This window comes from Adiantum capillus-veneris, chromosome 14 (assembly GCF_014529385.1).
Source record: "Adiantum capillus-veneris isolate H3 chromosome 14, ASM1452938v2, whole genome shotgun sequence".
Classification (NCBI taxonomy): Eukaryota; Viridiplantae; Streptophyta; class Polypodiopsida; order Polypodiales; family Pteridaceae; genus Adiantum; species Adiantum capillus-veneris.
The window spans coordinates 59,900,121-59,921,745 of record NC_140944.1 but is presented as its reverse complement, the minus strand read 5'-3'; the positions used below and the strand labels follow the sequence as shown (position 1 = coordinate 59,921,745).

Genomic DNA, 21,625 nt, shown 5'->3' with positions numbered 1-21,625 from the left:
TAAACTCATGAGACATATATACCCCCCCCCCCCTTCGATTGGAATGGAGGGTGCCCATAGTACATTTCGAGACATTTTCAGCCATAGCCAGAAATTGTTTGAAGCACCTAAATACTTCGGACTTCGCTTTAAGCGGATATACCGGAATAATCATCAATGAATGTCAAAAAGTAAAGGTAATTGCCAAGGACGGAGTTTGCATGGGCCCACAAACATCACTATGCACAAGCTGCAACTTGCATGTGGCTCTAACTGAACTATCCTTTGGAAACTTCGAACGCTGCATCTTATCCAAAATACAGCCTTCACAAACATGTTTGATAGGTGCTTCAAGAGGCGGTAAAGAAGCAACCATATCAGATTTCTGCAAACGCAGCAAATTGACAAAATTCAGATACCCAAAACGTGCATGCCAAAGTTTTGCATTTGAAATAGCCTTAGAATCCACAATTGCATTTGCAAAATTCTACCCACACTTGTCATATAAAGTGAGCTTATACAGCCCACGTCATAAAATGCTAGATGCAACAATTTCATCACCGAAACTGAGATCATGTAGTGTACATCTGTCATCCACAAATTTGACAACAAGACCAAGTCTAGCAAGTGCATGTTACAGACAAAAGATTCTTCTTGATCCTAGGTACATACAATGCATCAACAAGTGTGAAAGAACTGCCATTTGCAGCAGGAAGCACAATCTTTCCAACTCCCTTGACCGGATAAGAGGCATTGTTGGCACAAGTAACTGAATTCCCATGAGGGACATCCTCGAGAGAGGTAAACAAGTACAAGGTTTTGTCTCGTGAGAAGTTCAAAGCTTTTTTGGCAAAGCTCCCTTTGTGGAAGGATCGCATAGGGTTTCGCACTTCCCTATACATGAGAGTCAGCTCATGTTCCTAGCATCACTCCCTAGGGGGATTGGTCACCATATTATGGTAGTGATACATCCATAGTGCGCTCCATGAGGAAGCTACTCTAGGTGTGGGAGTTCCTACTTGCTGAATGGTAGGCTGCGTGCTTGTGGTCTCTGCAGGTTATGCCATCTCCTGTGTCTAGGCACAACTTCAAACCCATGTCTTCTCTGCATCTGCTGCTGATCATCTGCTGGAGGTTCAGGGCAAGGACCCTATTATAGCTGTGGTGTTTGTTGTAGGATCATTGAGCGCAATCTCGTGCAAGTTGGGCAGATTGATAACAGCTCACTGCTCAGACATTGCTTAGGGGGGCCTGTCACGGCCATCTTCTGAGAGTAGGCATTGACTTCTTATAATCTTGGAGAGGGGGATTGTTGGGCAAGCAAGCTCTGCTCATGATTGGGATGACAATTGGACCTGGGGTGCCCAGCAAAGCCTGGGTATGATAGGTACGGCAACCAAATAAACCCTAGAACATCAAAGCACACACATGTTGTAATTAGAAAATAGAGAATACCTGAAAAGTAAGGGAGATGCAAGCCAATGACTTGTGTTAGTGTGGAATGCCCCTAGTTGTAGGCAATTGGGTGATTTTTTCACAACCAAGGGCTTGTGCACAAGTAGCAAACCCAGAAATTAGAAGTGAAAGCATCTATAAGGTGAACCTTTTAACACCTCCCCTTTTGTCAACAAACACTTAACCCTTGCTTCACATGGTTTATCGTTTATGTTTACAACCTTGGCCAATTTTCTTTGTGGACAAAGGATTCTAGTATCTATGATTTACACTCATGATTGTGTATACAAATGACTGCCGTTACTCGACTTTCTTTCCCGTTAGTTGTATTGATTGAAAAATTCATGTTGTTTTTGGGGACTGGCTGTTTGAAATTTTGCAAGTGAATCTCTATGGAAGGTCTGTGTTTACTTTTAAAATTTTTTAGCTCTTTCACTTCGCTCTTTTGCAGATTGACAGTAAATTGGTCGGTGTGATCGCTGTAACACACGAACTTGATTCCAAGTTCTTTATCCGTTCGATGCCAGATGTCTCCAATTATTTGGCAACTATTGAGGTAAGTTCATTCAAAGAAAATGTTCGATAATATTTTTTCTGCGTGCTGTACCTCAAGTATACAAGAATTATTTGTAGGTTGGACAAGATCCTAAAGATCTGAGAAATGCGATGCAAAGATTAGATTTACCAAGTAATGAAACTAATGAAGACGAGAGTGCACTTCTTGAATCCCCTATCCACATGGGTACTATTTTTATTTTATTATCTCTTTACCTGGGAGATAAAATACTTTCTTACATCATTGGTTTATTTGTAGCATGGACCATAATTCTAGTGTTAGTATTCCTTGGAGATCCCCTGGCTCCTTTGAGCTCCTTTAAAATCAACGGAATCACCCTTGAATGTAGGATAATCAGCTGGGAAATAAATGAAAAAGAATGAAATAAAAACTCTAAAATATGTACACTTCATGCTCGCATGCGACGATATTATGTTCTTCTGCCTTGTGATTCTAGTATCTTATTGTGGCATGTACATAAGCTCTTCAAACACCGCGAATTGGTTTGCAAGTGTTATGTGGAACGAATTTTGAATGCAGAGGACTCCATAATATCTAGCACTTACATCACTCAACCACGTCTTTATGTTGCTTATTTTTCCACAAAATACCCTTTCATCAGTTAATCAAATACTTGAAGGGCAATAAAAATTTTCCCTGTACAAGGTAGGATGCCAAGGCCCAAGGGACTCTCCCAAGACGCAACAAAACTCAAAAGAAAATCCAAACAATGGAGGTGGGGAAGCCACATCAGTGGCCCATACTGCCAGCAAATTGAAGCTACAATCTATTGGGAAGATGGAACCAACTCCATGAGGTACTGTTGAAAGCCTGTGATCCTCACTTCCTGCTGTGCAAGCTGCCTCATTGATGATTGTACTGGCTCCATAGGGTGTGTGCCTCTTGAACCATAGGTCTTGGAAGGTCTCGAAAGGGGTCACCAAGATCTCAAAGATGCAAAAGCACTGAGTTCTCCAATGAGCCATAGACTGAGAATGATAACATGCTCCAATAATAACTTTCTCTCGACTGTAGGGTTGCAGTGCAAAGTGCGTGGAGGCACATCAAGTGAGCCCTGTTGGGTGAAGGGCCAATGTGCCCGGGCTGGGTATGGCAGGCTGTTCACGAACATAGACTAACCCATTCTTCTATTCATTACCTCATCAAGGAATAAGGGACCTTATGGTGCTGTAGTGACCTTTTTTTTGCGATAAAAATGATCCTTTCATTAGTTTTTTGAAACTACCCTAGGGCTACAACTTTCCTATCAAGAGGGTACATGGTATGAGAACCAAAAGGGGAGAGACTCTCGCAAGCTGAACAATACGTATACAACAGATAACGAAATGGAAGGAGGGAAGAGCTACACATGTCGCCGATAGTGCTAGTGAATGCCTTGGCCCATTGTGAAGAAAGTACTTTGCTGCCACAGCTCTTTAAAAGCGTGGCGTTTCTCTGCAGTGTCAGGGCTGCCCTGAATCTTGTCCTACTAGCCTTGAAGTGTGTGTATGAGCTCCAAGATAGTTAGCTACGTAAGGTGCCATACTTTAGGTATGGATATGATATGTGTATTGTTCGTCATCCTTGGATGAGCTATGCAAGGTACGCAATGCTTAAAAAAAAAAACACAAAATTAGGTTATTTCTACATACTTGATCAAAGACAAAAGTCTTGGTTTAAAATTTTAGGTAAACTACATACATAGGACACATATTTCAAGTGAGGCTACAATGATGCTATCTAACTAATAGAAAGAACTTCAAAGCGTAAAATATGGCTCTAGCACCACACCACTTTTAATTTTAAAAAAGGGAAATATGTGAGAGTAATTGATTGATAGAATACGGAAGATACGTGTGGGAAGTATGGTATGGGAACACCGGGTTAGGTACGTCAGTGGATGCAACCTAGGTACGTCAGTGGATGCAACCACGATGAGCTCCAACCAAAAAGCACACACTCACTGCTCGAGGCTTAGGTCTGCCTTTTAACACTCTAAAGCAGCAAGACTGCCATAGAAACCAATGGCCAAGGCTACTAATGAGCTCCCATCTGAGGTCTCTCTCGTGTCCAAGCTGTTGCCGCAAAATCGGGCATCGGGCACCAGCATTGCTGAGGTCGACCCGCCATGAGCCAAATCGCAAGGCTATCATGCTCTGTCTCATATCCAAGGGCTCATCCATAACTTATTGACCATGCCACTGTGTCAGGTGCACATCTAACCCTATGTGCATGTGGACAAGCTATAACTCCTATTTCTAGGGTTTAGGACAACCTAGCAAGTGTTCTGGCACCCTTGTGAGCCTAACGCAGAACGTGCATGTCCAGGCACTTTACCGTAGTTGCATACCCTTTGATTGCACGAGCACAGCCAGTGTTGGCTAGGTGTAGGCACTGGGGAGTGTTCCCAATGCCCATAGAGTTGCATTAGTACCCAGCCTAGGTATTTACTTGCATGTGAAGCACCTCTTATAAGTGAGTTCATTAACTTATAAGTGACATTTTAACCACCCGTAGTACACCCTTGAGTTTTTGCTCCAGGTTAGCATACAACATCAGCTCAGCCTACAACACCCCATCAGCACCAATGTTTTCAGTTTGCAGCCCTAACCTCGCCGCACCGTCACATATTCAGCCAATCACTTCAGCATTTTCAGATTCAGCCCTTGAACTGGCCAGCATTTTTCAGATTTCAGCCCATCCTCATCATCATCATCAACACCCTCAACATCGGCAATAGCAGATCAGCCCATAGGCTTGTCAAGTTGCTCCCCATCAGTTCCATTAGCATTTTCAGTTTCCAGCCCTTAGCCTTGCAGATCCAAGCATAAATAGCAAGATCCCATTAGTATCACAGCATCTAGGACCATTGTATCAGCATTTTGTGCAATTTAAAGCAAATACCTCTCTAGCGATAGAGAGGGGGGACCCTTGGAGGGGGGTTTGGGACCCCATTTGGTGTTAGTCTCCTTTCTCTCTCTCTCTACAACTCACAAAACTTTCGCTCACAGTATCTCTCTTCTCTATCTAGTCTAGCACATCTCTCTCAAGAAGTAAAAGAAACCTTGATTAAGCATTGAGCACTCGAGTTAAATCACTTTAAATCACTTCTGTTGCACATTACATTGGTATCAGAGCTCTTTGGCAGTGTTTGGTATCATCACTCAAGAAAAGAACCTAAAGAGCCTCTCTAAGAAGGTTCGTGTCCTTGCCCCAGACCTCTTAGCCACTCCCACCCTGATTCCATCGCGCATCAGGCGCTCTCCCATCTTCATCGCTTTGTCTTAAGGGCCATTAAGCCATAAAGAACCACAACTTTTATTTTTTTGCTTGTTGAGATTGCACGTAACCCAAGACCACTTTGGTGTGTCAATCTCTCTAATCTGTGTTTTTAAAGAGTAGCAGGTAACGCAGAAAAGAAGGGCTTGTCAACCTCCCCTCGTTTTTCTTTTCCACTCATTGAGAGCGGACCTTGCACATTGCGGCAAGCCAATCGACGTGCGATAGATACGAGATCTATTGGCTGCCCGGTACGGAGAGGTGGTTTGCTGAAAGAACCGAGTATGGAAAATACAACAGTCTCTTAGTCACACAGGTTTACAGGTTCAGAGATTGTATTGTTCAGGGTTTCCTCTTCTTCGGTAGCTGTATCACTTGCTTCTACCTGCTTCTCCATAGCTTGACAAGGCCTCGAAGGATATTTTTTGATTTGTTTGCGGTAGAGCAGGACATATGGCAGCTTGATCTATGCGACCTAATAGAGTTTAGACAAGACAGATGTCTAAAAGAGACAGAGGACTCCACAGTAGTGTTGAGGTGCTCCGAGACCAGAGGCAGAGAGAGCTAGGAGGAGGGAAGCAAAGCAAAGGAGGAGAAAGTCAGACAGAGTCTCTATGAGTTACACAGGTTTACAGGTGCAGGGATTCTATCGTTCAGGGTTTCCTCTTCTTTGGCAGCTATAACACCCTGTTACTACCTGCTTCTCCATGCTTGACAATGCTGCTAAGGATTTTTTTTTTTTCATTCATGTGGTTCATATAGATATTTTCCTTGCTTGTTCTTATGACACAGCGTTAGGATCTATTTCCAAGTCGATAATGATTTATATATTGGGAGATATGAGAGATTGAGATCCAAGAAATAGTCTTATCCAAGAAATAGTCTTGGTATTGTCGAGTGTTTATTTGTGCATCTTGGGATCACACCTCTGTGGTAATTGGCATATTTTTTAGTTTTTTATCTTGGGGAGTGTGCCCTAAGGGTGTTCATTTTAATAGAAGATTCTTCTCTTGTACAAAAATGCTGCACATGTTTTGACTGTGAACTTCTTTCGACCTTTTCCAGTTGTTTCTCAGGAGGAAAATGCTGCACTCGACAATCATGAGATAAACGTACAAAGCTTGTGTGAAAATGCTTTCCAAATAACAATGTTTTGTCTAGAGGAGGAGTTCAGTCACAGAGCACGTGATTTTCTTGCTGCAGCGTTTGTCGTAAGTTGATATTTGATGCGTTGTTTCTGTTTTTGACAGTTAACTTAGAGGACTGAAACTGAAATTAAAATTTATTGAAGTTTGAAGGAAAAGAATACTGTGTAGTGCAATTGCCATACAATTGTCCAGCACCAGAGTTTCTTCAGTATTTTACATTTATCCCAAGGACAGATTGGACAGGAGAAACACCTGAAGATCAGGATGTGCTGCTCTATGTTCTTCATCAAAAGTCTTTAGCCAATGTAAGGTTAAACAAAACTTAATAAGTTTTCTCACATTATGAGAAAGGTTTGGTACAAAAAACAAACAGATGTGCGTTTTTCTACACGGATGTTAAGCTTACTAGAAGACTTAGAGTTGCTCCATTATTCACAATAAGTCTATGAGTTTGCTATATATCAATTGTTTCTGCGGGATAGCTAGAGCTAAAGACCTGTATATGACATATTGCATCTCTATGTGCATCCAATCCCAAGTAGTGTCAAAAGGAAATAAAAGTGTGCTGTCTAGTTTGTGCCTCCAGTTTTGTGGCTATAACTAAGTTGCATGAAGTGTTTCCCGTTGATCATGTTTAGAAACTGCTTCAATTTATATCGGAAACATGAGCAACAGGACATTCCACTCAGAGACAAAACAAAATTGATACAGTAAAAAATCCTGTCTGATAGAATCTTGGAAGTAAATAAAATTATTTTTGCTTGAGAGATCTTAAAATTGATAGAACTTTGGGACATGGTGGAAACATTAGTAGAGGAGTTTTTTTGACTCTTATTGTGAAGTTTATGGTGTATGATTGTTACAGAGAGATATGCAAAAAGCCTTCAATTTGTTGTCGTTTGGATAAGAAGGGGCTTTTAAAGTAACCATTGCTGAACGTGAAAAAGAAAAAAGAAAATTGTTAATTGCTGATCTAAGGCACTTATACATTTTAGGACCATCGAATTTTTGGGAAACTCTGGAAGGCCATTTCCAGAGCTCCCATGGTGGGGATTTCTGTGATGTAGCGTGTAGATTTTCATTTCTTTAAATCTCCTGAACATCGGCTCCTAGGGATCTGGAATATTATATCAATGGATATCTATGAGTGATGATTAGAGGGGCACAATGTTATTGGCGGCTTGAAATTAGGATTGTTTTACAGTGAACCATTACATAGAAATTCGAGAATTGCCTCATTCAGATGCTTGAATAACTTGAGAAGGTGTAGGGAATGGTCTGTTGGTGACCATTGCCTGTAATGCAGGCAACTGCATGGCGACCGGTGGAGGCCGGGAACCGTGGGGGAGCATGCATTACAAGGGAATGGTCACCAGCAGATCATTCCCTGCCGTCAAGCGCCCAGGGGAGCCTCTGTTGAGAGCCGTGGGGGAGCATACATTACAGGGAATGGTCACCAACAGACCATTCCCTGCCGTCAAGCGCCCAAGGGAGAGACTAAAACTAGTGAAAAAATCAAATGAGTTATGCACATTGTGAAACACATTATGCATTATTTTGCAAAGCAATGGAATTTTGGAAAAGCGTTTTCATCATAGTGAAATGGGCAACCTGTACAGCAAACTTGCAATCACATCCTCAAATTCCATTGTTCTCTGTAAATAAGCTTTATACAGATATCATGGTTCATATACCATTTCTGTAACCAAGTTTTATATAGATTGTAAGCAATGAGGACAATGTAAGCAGAAGTTTTTAGTCTAACTTAACTGCCTTATGTTTTTCGCAGGGTTTTGAGGTGCGGTTAGCAGCATCACAAGATATGGGTAGTATACGAGATCTTTTGAGGGGTTCTGAAACCTTTACTAACATTTCTCATTGGGTTGAACAACCAACAAAAGGATGTAAGTACCTCCGCGAATTTACTCCGATAGAAACTTAACTTCATGTGGCATGCAAGTCTTGTCTTTTCACTTCTGTAGTACTATACATAATGCAGGCATGGCATTGGTGGCAAGTTGCGGGGCAGAGGTCATAGGCGTCGCCTTTGTGGATACTAATTGTCCAGCTAATGCATTGATCAGCCATTTCGACCTCAGGCAGCTCATGAACATAGATCAACACCAGGAAACTTGCCAAGCAGTGCTGACTCTTTTTTGTCTGAATCCCCTTTTTGCGAACCGTCAGAGGCTATTTTTGAGAGAGATAATGCGGCAGATGACAAAAACTATACTTTTTCTGCCCGTCTTTCAAGGTCAGAATGTCTCAAATATGCTTGAAGATATGGTTCTTGTACCTGGTAGGTGGCATTCATCTATGAGCCCTCCTTGCACTTGGACACAAGTGTCCCCCAATTCACGTTCTAGTTTTCGTGGCAGCGTTCAGCAGTATACCGCAAACACAGTGACTGGGCAATATGTGGGATTTGATTGTGCCCTCTTTATGATGACACACAGGCTTCTCAGCAGGAAAAGAACCCTTGTGAACTCTCGCATAGTGGTTGTGGGTGCATCTCAAGTTGCTGCAGCCTATCTGAATAAAATGATCACTTGCACCAACGTCAAATTTTCCAATCTCACTCTTATTTCACCTTTTGGCTTGAAGTCCCTTTGTGACGGTAGCAAAACACTTCTTGATGCTGAACTTGGTCCTGCCAATGCTTTCCAAAAGATGGGGATTGACTGCTTAGTGAAGGTGGTTACAGATACCGTTGTCGACTTTGACAAGAGAGCTAAGTGCGTTCAGCTCACGACTGGGAAGAAGCTGCAGTATGACTATCTTATACTGACAGTTGGTTTACAAGACCAAACAAGAGCTAAGATTCAAGCTGATTCAAACAAGGGAGTGGTAAACTTAGATGAACTCTCTATCATGATAAATGAGAATGCTTTAAATGTTTTCAAGTTGGACTTGCCGGTTGTCATATATGGCCTAAGCTTACAAACCTTCTGCTCCATACATCTTCTGCTGTCCAAGGGTGTGCCAGGAAGCTCTATGGTTGTAGTGTACCCTGAATTTGAGCCCCTGGACTCATTTGCAGAACATTTCTTTCAAGATGGTTTTATTGCTGCATCACTTATGAAAGAAATACGGGCTGCAGGTGTGATAGAAAGGTCAGGTTTCAAGCTGCTAGAAGTTATTCCTGGTGGAAAAGAAGGTTTGTTGCAAGCTGTGGGCTTGGAGAAAATATTTCGGGCCTCATTTAGCTCACTAAATCAGATCAATGATGGTGGCATCTGTATCAAGCAACCGTGTAAGCTGCTGGTGGCATGTACTCAGCCACATGTTGATCAAACTCTCTTTCGAGCCATCAGAAAGGTTTCTCTCTCTCTTGGTTATGCCATTTCCCTCTTGAATAACAGGTCTTGAGTTCAACTCTCGTAGGATAGATCTTTGAGGTCTCTTGGGATAGTTTCCTACGACGTTAAGATCCTCTTCTTCTCGGGTGTGTGTGTGGGTGTGTGAGTGTGTTAATAAAAAGAGGAAAACGGTATAACCTTTCTATCACCCAAGTGTGGTAGATTGGTTATGCCATTTCCCTCTTGAATAACAGGTCTTAAGTTCAACTCTCATTGGATAGATCTTTGAGATCTCTTGGGATAGTTTCCTACGACGTTAAAATCCTCTTCTTTTTCTTCTTGTTCTCTCCCTCCCCGTATGTTTTGAGATGATGTTAAAATCCTCTTCTTCTTCTTCTTGTTCTCTCCCTCCTCTTCTTTTTCTTCTTGTTCTCTCCCTCCCCGTATGTTTTGAGATGATGTTAAAATCCTCTTCTTCTTCTTCTTGTTCTCTCCCTCCCCGTATGTTTTGAGATGATGTATTATGTGATGCTGATGATGAGGATGTAGGGTAGGCTTGCATACCTACTCTAGGTATCCTCATTTGTTTTTATTTTTATGTGCCCTACACATTGCGCTAAAGTCACACATGGCTTTGGTCTCATAGGTTATTTTGGCTTTCGAAGACGTCATTTTAAAATTTCATTGCTGGGGAAGAGCAGCATAAAGAAATGACGACCTCTTGGGTGGACGTTATCACAAAGACTCAACAGAAAGCAGACGAGGCTGAGAAATGGATTGAGGTTGCCAAGAAAGGGAAAAGTAAGGAAACAACATCCACACCCACTATTATCAACCTGACACTAGAAGAGGAGCAAAGAAGACGTGTACGCTCTCTATACGTGAGAATTTGCGGCCTAAAAGACAAAGATAATGTAGATGAAGAGGTAAAAGAACTCATGGCTTTGATGAGAGCTTGGAGAGTGGGCAACAAGAAAAGTGGGAGCAAGGGGGAAACCTCGAAAGAAAAGGCACTTATCCTTTGTTTTCCCTCCATGGAAGCGAAGAAGGACTTTTTGAAGAAGAGACCAACTCTTAAGAAGATGGGCATCTTTTTTGGGGATGACCTTACCCTCTCACAGGTAGCCCATATGCAAGAGGTAATGCCAGAATTAGAGCGGCAAGGGAAAAAGGTAAGATTGCTTTTTACCGAGACGGAAGAGTGGTGATATTGGAGCCATGCGCCACATGACGGTGTGAGACCTATGGGACCACACTCAAAGTTGCTACCTGGAATTGTAATGGATCTATGCGTCTTGATGTGGGTGCTTTTGAGGAGAGTTTTAGTGGGAGAGACATCATTTTCTACTTTGAGACACATCAGGCCCCCGGGCAGTCTATGCCTCACATTAGTGGATAGAGATGGGAGACAACTTGTAGACAGGAGACACGATCACAACACAGACGACGGGGCTCAAGAGGAGTGACAATGCTATTCAAGGAGGAGTTGCAGCCATTGATACATGTAGCTCGCAGGGATGAGCAAGCTAGGTACATGTGGGTGAGATTGAGAGCAGAGAATGGCAGATATCTTTACATTGCTATTTGCTACTTTCCCCCGAGTACGTCAGTATATGCTCCACCCAGAGGACAGTTCCCCTTCTCTATTTTGGATGATGACATATGGAAATTCTCTAGAGATGGTGACATTATCATTCTAGGGGACTTTAATGCCAGGACTGCCCATTATCAGACAATATTTTATGATACTTCAGAGGAGATGCTGAGAGAGCTGGATGTTACAGAAACGGGCCTATCCAGACTATCACAAGATGGGGAACATACTGAGTATGGACGGCACTTGATAGACATGGGGACTGCACATGGATTGGCCATCTTGAATGGCCTACAGAGATTTCCCGCTGCGGGAGGTTTCACATGCTTTCAACACAGACACGGAGCCAACACAGTGGATTATGTCATGGCACAACCAAGCCTCATCTCTAGTATCTAGGATCTCATAGTTGGGCCCAGACCTATTGGGGTGGCAGTCGATCATGCTATTGTGTCATTGACCATCTCTTTCCAGTTGAGTGTAGCACACAGTTCACGTGTAGCAGCTCCTACTCGCTACATCTTCACGCGGGAGACGGATTCTGTATACATAGACGGGATCTATAGACGTCTATGCACTGAGGAGCCAGGGCGACCCCTGGAGGAGCTTACTACTATACTGACACAGACATTACATGATGCAGCAACAGAGGCATACCCACACACCCAACCTGAGCATAGACGCCGTTCTGGGAGCATGCCTCAGAACAGCTGGTATGATGAGGAATGCCGCCAGACTAGAGCTAGACTTCAGAGGAAAGTGCTTTTGGGGGACATCACTCACAAACAGTCAGAGATTGACTTTCGACGCCTAGTGCGGCGGAAGAAGAGGTTTTTTTTGGCTCGACTAGAGCAGGATCTCTACCAGCTATTCTTGAGTCAGGACTCACGTGAGGCATGGCGGCTCTTCCATGAGCTGTCTCCTCCTCCTGCCATTTCCTCTACAGATACCTGGGGTCAGTATGCATCATCACTGTACACAGTTTCTGGACAGCCGCCCCTTCCCGACCCCCCCGATGCATGCCCACACACACATGCTTTTTTCATCGCTGAGATGGTGAAGAAGGCCATTGACAGGATGAGGACTGGAAGAGCATATGATCATGATGGCCTGGTGGCTGAGCATTTCATGCATGCCAGAGATCTACTAGCAGAGCTTCTAGCAGTGATGTTTAACTGTGCCATGTGTGAGGGCTTGCCTGATACTTGGAGCCGATCTACGATTGTACCTATCTTCAAATCAGGAGACCCCATGAAGCCCGGGAATTATCGCACTATCATGATTGGACACACACTGGCACGGTTGTACGCATCCATTCTTGAGTAGCAACTAAGTAGATGGGCAGAGAGAGAGAGAGAGAGAGAGGGAGTGCGTGCAGCTGGGCAGGTAGGGTTCAAGAGAGGTTTTTCTACTCTTGACCATATCTTAGACACTCAGGGCCATCGAGGAGGGCAGATCCCGTGGGAGACGGATCTATTGTAGCTTTGGGGACTTCTGCAATTCATTTGACACAGTACCCAGAGCTAGATTGATGCGCAGAATACAGGAGATGGGAGTATCCACAGAGCTCATTTGGGGGATCATGGCATTGTACAGATTAGTAGTAGGGCATGTACACACCTCAGAGGGTCTATCTACACCGGTTCACTCCACTATTGGGGTGAAGCAGGGCTGCCCGCTCTCTCCTACTCTATTTGGTATGTATGTGGATGAGGTTTCTGACTACATTGAGAGAGATGGGGACAGAGGTGCATCGCTGGCAGGGACATGGATTCTGCTATTGTTATATGCTGATGATATTGTGGTGATCTCCGACTCTCCGGAGGGGATGCAATGTCACTTGGATGCTTTGCATAGATTTGCCCATGAAAGTGGTTTGTCTGTCAACCTTGGTAAAACCAAGGTCATGGTATTCAATACCACCCCAAAGTGGATCGGGAGATCAACGCCCGCATTCACATACGGCTAGGAGATGGTGGAGTATACAGATGCTTACACTTACCTTGGAGTGGTTTTTAGTGGACCAACATTTTCATTGAGGAGAGCAGCGGAGACTAGATTGATCAGAGCCCATTCGACATTGGGTAGATTGGAGAGGATGTGTTCACAGTTACAGTTTTAGGAGCCTCGGACGAAGCTGTGGCTCTTTGACACTTTGGTGGCTTCTGCATTGCTCTATGGAGTTGAGATTTGGGGGCCTTCATTGGATCATCACGGGAGGATAGGTCGCACTGATGGATGGGGGGACATGGAGAAGCCCCTGGTCTCTATGATCTCGCGGCTCATTAGAGCCAAGGCTTTAGTACCACGTGCCATTATCCGAGCAGAGCTAGCTGCCCCCCCACTAGTGGTGGAGGCGCTCACCAGATCTGTCTCCTTCATACACCGCATGTGGGAACTTCCCAAGAGACAGATACGCCCGCCTTGCACTTTAGTCCTCTCGACAGCTAGCCATGCAGGGAGATACATCATGTTGGTATGGGGAGATGACATCATGGTTCCAGGCGCATGGGTTCAGTATAGACAAGTTGCCCCCCTTCCAGTACTCATTGGATGCACCCTCCCTGACTCTTACACAGTTCGAGATCACCAGGCTCATCCGCCAGGACCTGACTCAGCTAGAGACCAGGATGACATGGACAAGTTGCCCCCCTTTCAGTATTCACTGGATGCACCCTCCCTGACTCTTACACAGTTCGAGATCACCAGGCTCATCCGCCAGGACCTGACTCAGCTAGAGACTAGGATGACATGGACACAGCCAGCACAGGCGCTAGGCACGAAGATGGCTTTCTACAGAGAGCATCTTCTCCAGCTTACGGCGCACGGTTTTGTGACGAGGCCCAGATACATGGACACCCACTTGTCTCATGGGAAACGGTGTGCTATTGGCCAGTTACGCACATCTTCACACGAGCTGCGGATTGAGACTGGGAGATACATCGGAGTACCAACAGAGGCCAGGACATGCCCCCTGTGTGACATAGAGCCTGAGACAGAGTTACACTACACATGCCACTGCCCCGTCTACTACGAGATACGAGGCCGCTTCCACTGCTTGTTCAGAGAGGGCTTTGGACCACTCTCCACAGTCATGAGGTACGAGGACCAAAGATGCCTGGGTTTGTTTCTGCTGGAGTTGCACAGACACATAGAGAGCCTGATGAGAGGAGAGGCCAGCCAGTCTCAGAGACACATCGTAGACTTCTTTAGAGCAGACACTGGTGGACACCCAGAGGACCTACTACCACAGCAGATCTTGTCGGCTCACACCAGAGGCACACTGATCGACCGAGCGGCTGAGTTGGGGAGATCCATACGCCCACGACTGCGGAGGACTACACAACATCGACGGAGGCTATATCGAAGGATTCGGATCACTTTGGCCCGACATGCACGACGCCCGGTCAGATTGCTGACCATGGAGGAGATTGATGAGATCTGCCAGCGACCAATGCTGGATCTCTTATGACTTGTGATTTAGCTATCCCAGCTAGCTGCTTAGTTCATACCTACCAGCTTAGGATTTCATTTCATTTCATAGTATTTCATTTTGTCATTTCATCGAAGGATTCGGATCACTTTGGCCCGACATGCACGACGCCCGGTCAGATTGCTGACCATGGAGGAGATTGATGAGATCCGCCAGCGACCAATGCTGGATCTCTTATGACTTGTGATTTAGCTATCCCAGCTAGCTGCTTAGTTCATACCTACCAGCTTAGGATTTCATTTCATTTCATAGTATTTCATTTTGTCATTTCATTTGGTTACTCTGACTTTGTATCAGATCCACCATATTGTAACGCTCTGGTTTCATAGGTCATTTTGGCCTTTTGAAGACGTTAATATAACATTTCATTTCATTTCATCTCTCTCTCTCTCTCTCTCTCTCTCTCTCTCTCTCTGTGACTTACACAGTCCGAGATCACCAGGCTCATTCACCAAGACTTGACTCAGCTAGACACCAAGAGGACATGGATACAGCCAGCATAGGAGCTGGGCACGAAGATGGCTTTCTACAGAGAGCATCTCCTCCAGCTTACGGAGGATGGTTTTGTGACGAGGCCTAGATACATGGACACCCACTTGTCTCATGGGATACGATGTGCTATTGGCCAGATATGCACATCTTCACACCAGTTGCGGATCGAGACTGGGAGATACAGCGGAGTACCAGCAGAGGCCGGGACATGCCCTCTGTATGACATCGAGCCTGAGACAGAGTTGCACTACACATGCCACTGCCCCGTCTACTACGAGATACGAGGCCGCTTCCATTGCTTGTTCAGAGAGGGATTTGGACCATTCTCTAGAGTCATGCGGTACGAGGATCAGAGGGTTTGTTTTTGCTCGAGCTGTGCAGACACAGAGAGAGCTTGATGAGAGGAGAGGCTAGCCAGTCTCAGAGACAGATCATAGACTTCTTTAAAGCTGCCACTGGACACCCGGAGGAGTTACTACCACAGCAGAGCTCGCCGCCTTACACCAGAGGCACACTGATCGACCGAGCGACGGAGCTGGGGAGATCCAGACGTCCACGACTGTGGAGGACTACACAGCATCGACGGAGGCTGCATCAGAGGATTCGGATCACTTTGGCTCGACATGCACGACGCCCAGTCAGACTACTGACCATGGAGGAGATTGATGAGATCCGCCAACGACCGATGCTGGATCTCGTGTGATCTAGCTATCCCAGCTAGCTATTTAGCTGCTTAGTTCACACCTAGCAGTTTAGGATTCCATAGTATTTTATTTTGTCATTTTGTCATTTTGGCATCTTTTTACTCTTGACTTTTTATCAGATCCACCACATTGTAACTTTCTGGTCTCATAGGTCACTTTGACCTTTTGAAGACGTTAATATAACATTTCATTTCATTTCATTTCTCTCTCTCTCTCTCTGTCTCTGTGCCTGCAAGATTAGGGTTTTTGCACAGCGCTGCCTCTGCGTTTAGGGTTTTTTGCCTGCGCAGGTTGCGTGCGCGTTAGGGTTTCTGCACAGGGCCTGCACGTTAGGTTTGCTGGTCGTCACCTGTGCGTAAGGGTTTCTGCACAGGCCTGCGCGTTAAAGTTTGCTACTCGTCACCTGCTGCACTGCCTCTCTAGAGCTAAGCAGATGCGAAGGCACAAGCAAGACATCAGCGAGCTGAGCAAGGAGCACAAAGCCAAGGAGAACCGAAGGCGTAGGCAAGACACAGCAATTTGGACAGGACCAGCGAAGCAGGAAATTAAAATTTCAGAAAATTCCAGATTGCAGAAATCGACCTGTAGGATATTCAGAAAATTCAGTTTTTCAAGAAATTTCAGATTGCAGAAATTGCGGCCCGGGGGGGGGGGCGGGATTTCAAAAAAAATTCAGCAAGGCACGCAGACTGTACGCAAAATATATGTTTGACATGTATGTGTATACATAATGTGGAAACACATGTGCGTATAGTGTGGTCTTCTTTCTGCCACCAGAACTTTCCGACCCTCTCGTTTTTGGTGGCTATCAAGCATGAGGAAGCAGAATGACAAGGTTGACCCTTTAGAGGATGCCCTACAAAAGTGCAAAGAAGAAATGACCAAAACCATTAACAAGATCAACCGCAACCTCTTGGGCACAATAAAGATGCTCGAAGAACGCGTGTTGGCCCAAGATAGCAAGATAACTACACTGGAAGATCATGTGACGGCCCAAGATGAAGAGATTGCGTCACTCAAGAAGGATCTCACCGAGATAAGATCAGGGAGAACTGCAACCCTCAATAATAGAAGAACTCAACACAATTAAAGAGCAAGTCAGGATCAGAGATGCCTCGGGTTGTTTTTGCCAGAGTTGTGCCAATTCTAGAGCTGTGCAGACACAGGGAGAGTCTCTTGAGGAGATCAGGCAGTGGGAGACCTTCACAGAGGGAGATCACCGACTTCTTTAGAGCAAGGAACCTCGGTAGTCAGATGAGCAAGCTTCACAGCCCACCTATACTCGAGGTATATTAGTTGACAGAGCCATTGAGCTGGGGAAAGCTAGACACCCACGTCTACGAGGTCGACCACGACATCGACAGAAGCTCCATCAGAGGATCAGGACTATTCTAGCACGACATGGGAGACGTCCAATACGACTATTCATGGAGGCGGACATTGACGATGCTCTTCAATGACCAATGCAGTACTTTCTCGGACAACACCCGATTCCAGGCATCCTCCGGCATTGATGATGATGATGATTTTAGTTTTTCACTTTACTTGCATTCTATTTTGTACTCGAACATTGTATTAGATCCACCAAATTTGTATCAGTTTGGTCTCATAGGTCATTTTGGCCTTTTGAAGATGTTTAATATAACGTTTCATTTCATTTCTCCTAGCCTCCCATGGATCACCCCCCACCACAAGACCACATTTTGTTACTTTGGACTTCTGTCCTTTCCTGATAGATGAAGGACACACACCCATGAATATTTGATTTGTCTCATGGCCAACTTTGGCTCTAATAGACGTAAAAATATCTTTTTTCCTTTGTCTCTCTCTCTTTTTATGAATCTTCTCTTAATTAAACACCTTGAGGGGACATTTCCAATGATAAAGCATACAAGATGTCGATTGCATCAGAGGGGACAATCCAATTTTGACTAAATACATCCAACCTAATTCTTGTTTTTCAGCCTCTCAGATCTCCTAACACCTACAGTCCGATCGAATACAAGGGGTGGAAAATTTTCCTCGCATCATGAGTACAAGCAAGAGGAATCTCGTCTCTGTCAGAACTGTCTACAAACAAGGGGGTATGTCATCAGGCCTTGTTGGAGATAGAGATGGTACTGCGGCTGAAGAAGAGGGGCCATGTACTCCAGACCTGTGGCTGAAGACTCCTGTGGAGCCTCCCATCTCTCCCGCTCCTCTATGTGCTGTCTCTGCTCATGCACTACCCTGCATGTGCATACCGCTGCCGTATGACCTGGTCTCCTACAACCAAAGGAATGTGTAGGAAGCCCCATAAAGAAAACCCTTTACCAAGTCTCACCTCTGTGACTGATGTATCAACTCTGTTGTATAGTCTCTGTATGACGTCATGTATAACTTCCTTTCTTTCTAAAATACCACCTTTCCCTGTAAGCTTCAGAAGTATAGACTGTTGCTAGGATTTGACACAAAATTATTATAGGCATTGGAAGACGTGCCAACTTGAGTAAGACCAGCTTCAAGATAAGCAGAGCTAATCATTCCTGGAAATATAACTGCTCCATAGCTTGTCGAAGAACTACCATTGTGATATTATGAGGTATATGAATGCTAGCCTGTCCTTTGGTGTCAATGTGCCTGAACTCGATTCTTTTTTCTTTATTCTTGGGCACATAGAGGTTAATGAGGATTTCTAAAGGGGCATAGCATTTAAAAAACCCCTTTATGCATATATGTAGCGTTCTCAATGGTGCCAGAAAATTTTGCTCATATATTGTGCTCATATTGTTTGTTGACCCAACTCATCATTTCAATTGCCCCCTCTAATCCGAGGCTTAGCTCATTTATAGCTGAGATGGTTCATAAGTCTTTCTATTTTTGCTTTGTCAGGCCTCTGAAGCATGCATGGCACAATCACATTGACAAGTTTATCTTGCCCCTCCACTAATTTTTTAATTGTTGATTGCGTTGCCACAGGAAGGCCTAGTGTTTAATGGGAGAATTGTGGTGGATGGGAACTTTCAAACCAATGATCCCAGCATCTTCGCTTGTGGAAGTAGCGCTATGTTCAGCCGTCAATGCGGGAAGCATTTGATACATGAGCTTTTTAATTCTTATGAGCTTGGACAATCTTTAGCAAAGTCCATAGTCTCTCTATTTACTGATTATTTACCCAGTCATGGTAAGCTTTGGGACGGACTACTACTGGACCCTTTCGAAACATTGCCACCAGCAAGACCGATACAAATGTGGCCGAAAACATCCATTCCAAGGCTTATGTTAGCCAAAGGTGTCTCTGCATTGCTGCCAGGAAATTTTGTTTACTTTAAAGTGAAGAATGGCACCTTGCAAACCAGTTGCAACCAGGACAAGCCCATGCAACCTTTGATTGTAAAGAAAGATGAGTGGATACTAAAGGTGGAGTGGACAGACACTAAAGAACTTGGAGCAATAACCTACTGGGGTAAAGTGAATTTGGAGGCATGGAAGTTTATCAGACTTGCCGGATGTTATGATCCCTTAATAAGCAATCTTTCTTTAGGGTACGTTGCTCTACTTTTTGGTGCTCAAAAAGGCTCCTTGTGCATTCAATTGCGAAGTAATGTGGAATGTGTGTGTGTGTGGGAGTGCACGCCTGCATGTGCGTGCGTGTGTGCTCTCATTGACACAGCTTCTCTTGTGAATATATCTATATTGCCATGTGTACAAGGCATGCATGTATTTATACTCATATACACATTGTCAAAGACATTGTTTCCTTCAGTACCTGAAGAGAAATGTTGATCCTTTGATGTGCTTGCAGCAATAGCAAGGCTATGATGAACATAAGCAGCTTCTTCGCACAACCATGGTTTACACTGATTTTCCACGACAAGTTTCTGGACTTCTACTCTGAGTTGTCCTTAGATGTCTACCAGATGGTCAGCAATGCCCCTGAAAGTCAGAATGTTGTCCAAGATGTTGTCAGAGATGCATATATCATGTTCTTGAGTGTGTACAAAGCGGACTTTCCTGGACTAAACTTCTCATCATCATGGTTCTTGAGCAAGTCAGATCAGCATCCCCGGAGAGGTATGTTGGGTGTGTTGAAAAGCACAGGGAGATCTCACTCCAATGCAAAACCGAGCAAACAGGATGACGTGATCAAGGACAACGAAGTGGTCGAAGTTGTTTCCACAGTTGCGTCCATGGATAGTAGTTGTAAAGCTTCCATTTTAAAGGATGAAGTGAAAGCTAGCAGTCAAATGAACAACGACGTAGCAGAGCGGAGCGAAGAAAGGAAGCTCTCTGTACAAGAAGAACTAGTGCTTGCAGTCGAAAGCATTGTAGAGCAAATAGTGAGAGCACAGCTCAAGATTTCGTCATCAGTGGAGGCTGGTGGAAGCAAGAAACTCTCTCTCAAAGAAGAAATTGAGCTGGTAGTTGAAAACATAGTGAAGAATTTAGTGAATTCAGAAGCTATGAATGTTTCTGCAGAGGCAATACTTGAAGGTGCGAGGTCAGAATCTTCAATTGAAGTGGAGGTGGAACTTGTGGTGAGGCAAATCGTAGAGAAGTTAGCTGGATGGCAAGCTGTTGATAAGAATGGAAGCCCAATTGTAAGAGTGAGGCTGACATTTGTTAAGAATGCAGAGGGTGGTGTGCTTGTGGAAAAGACACAAGTGGAACTACTTGTGGAGGATGAAATTTCAAGCTCAAGCATTGGGATGTCTTATTGCTTGGATGCAAGCAAAGTCCTTGAAGAAGACCAACACACGGTAAATGTTCGGTTGCTGGTTGCTTCCCCCGCTAAGGACGATGGCAAGCTTGTAAGAGTCCACTTTGAGCACCCTCAGAATGATCATGTCATTGGGACTAGATTCTCTTCTGCGGCGACGGAGGAAAACACCGTGAAGCTTATTCTGAACTTGGGAAGTGTAACAGGTGTTGACAAGCTTGTAAAAGTCCATTTTGAGTACCCACAGAATGCTCCTGTTATTCTAGCAAGACTCTCATCTCCTGCGGAGAACATTGTGAAGCTTATACTGGACTGTGGAAGAGAAGGCAGTGTAAGAGCAAAGTTGATCCCAAATGAATGATCAAACAAGGGGTGATGGAAGTTGGAGAGACAATATGCTTTGTCCCTAGGCGAAGATTCATCAAGGCCTACTAAATGATGTATTTTATAAAAGATTAGAATTCTGTAAATGACTAAAAACCTAGAAATTTATTGAAGAGAGAGGCCTATTTAGGCTCTTTTAATCAAGGAAGTGGCTCAGAGTTAAGAGGGTTTACAAAATGGGTTGGGGTCAATGTTCGGGAATAATCAAATTCACAAACATACAAATTCCCTTTGAGGGCATATTCAAAGAGGAAATTTTTTAAAATAACTGGCATTTTCTGCAATTTAACTCTATTTTCTTGAATTTTTCAAGCGGATTCTCTCCTTTTCCGCCTCCCTTCAACTGGCTGTCGTATTTTTTTAATCGGTTCAAGGCTAAGTTGAGGAACACTTTTCCCGAACACTGGTTGGGGCTGAGTAGACTAGGGTATAGCATATACAAAAGAAATGGACCAAGTCACTTATTTTGTATTAAAACAGGTGGTGCAATGATGAATCTCTTTTAGGGAAGTTGAAAACAAGTAAGATGAGAGATTTTAATTT

General features: G+C 44.2%; 1 protein-coding gene across 2 annotated transcripts; it reads left to right on the top strand.

Moving 5' to 3' along the window:
* Positions 1–1,885: 1,885 nt before the first annotated feature.
* Positions 1,886–21,388, top strand: LOC147442460 (cilia- and flagella-associated protein 61-like). Of its 2 annotated transcripts, none has more exons than XM_086528617.1 (7): positions 1,886–1,990; positions 6,335–6,480; positions 6,561–6,722; positions 8,207–8,321; positions 8,417–9,735; positions 18,958–19,523; positions 19,784–21,388. In XM_086528617.1, the coding sequence occupies exons 2-7, from the start codon at positions 6,418–6,420 to the stop codon at positions 21,057–21,059; spliced, it is 3,501 nt and encodes a 1,166-aa protein (XP_086384743.1). In that variant the 5' UTR covers positions 1,886–1,990; positions 6,335–6,417; the 3' UTR covers positions 21,060–21,388. The 2 variants fall into 2 exon arrangements, with proteins under 2 accessions (XP_086384743.1, XP_086384742.1); XM_086528616.1 differs by lacking the exon at positions 1,886–1,990 and adding an exon at positions 2,080–2,176.
* Positions 21,389–21,625: the final 237 nt, after the last annotated feature.

Coding starts and splice junctions, on each gene's coding strand:
- LOC147442460 (XM_086528616.1), top strand. CDS start 2,101: ATGCAAAGATTAGATTTACCAAGTAATGAAACTAATGAAGACGAGAGT. Junction 6,481..6,560: donor TTCTTGCTGCAGCGTTTGTC/GTAAGTTGATAT, acceptor AATTTATTGAAG/TTTGAAGGAAAAGAATACTG. Junction 9,736..18,957: donor TCTTTCGAGCCATCAGAAAG/GTTTCTCTCTCT, acceptor GCGTTGCCACAG/GAAGGCCTAGTGTTTAATGG.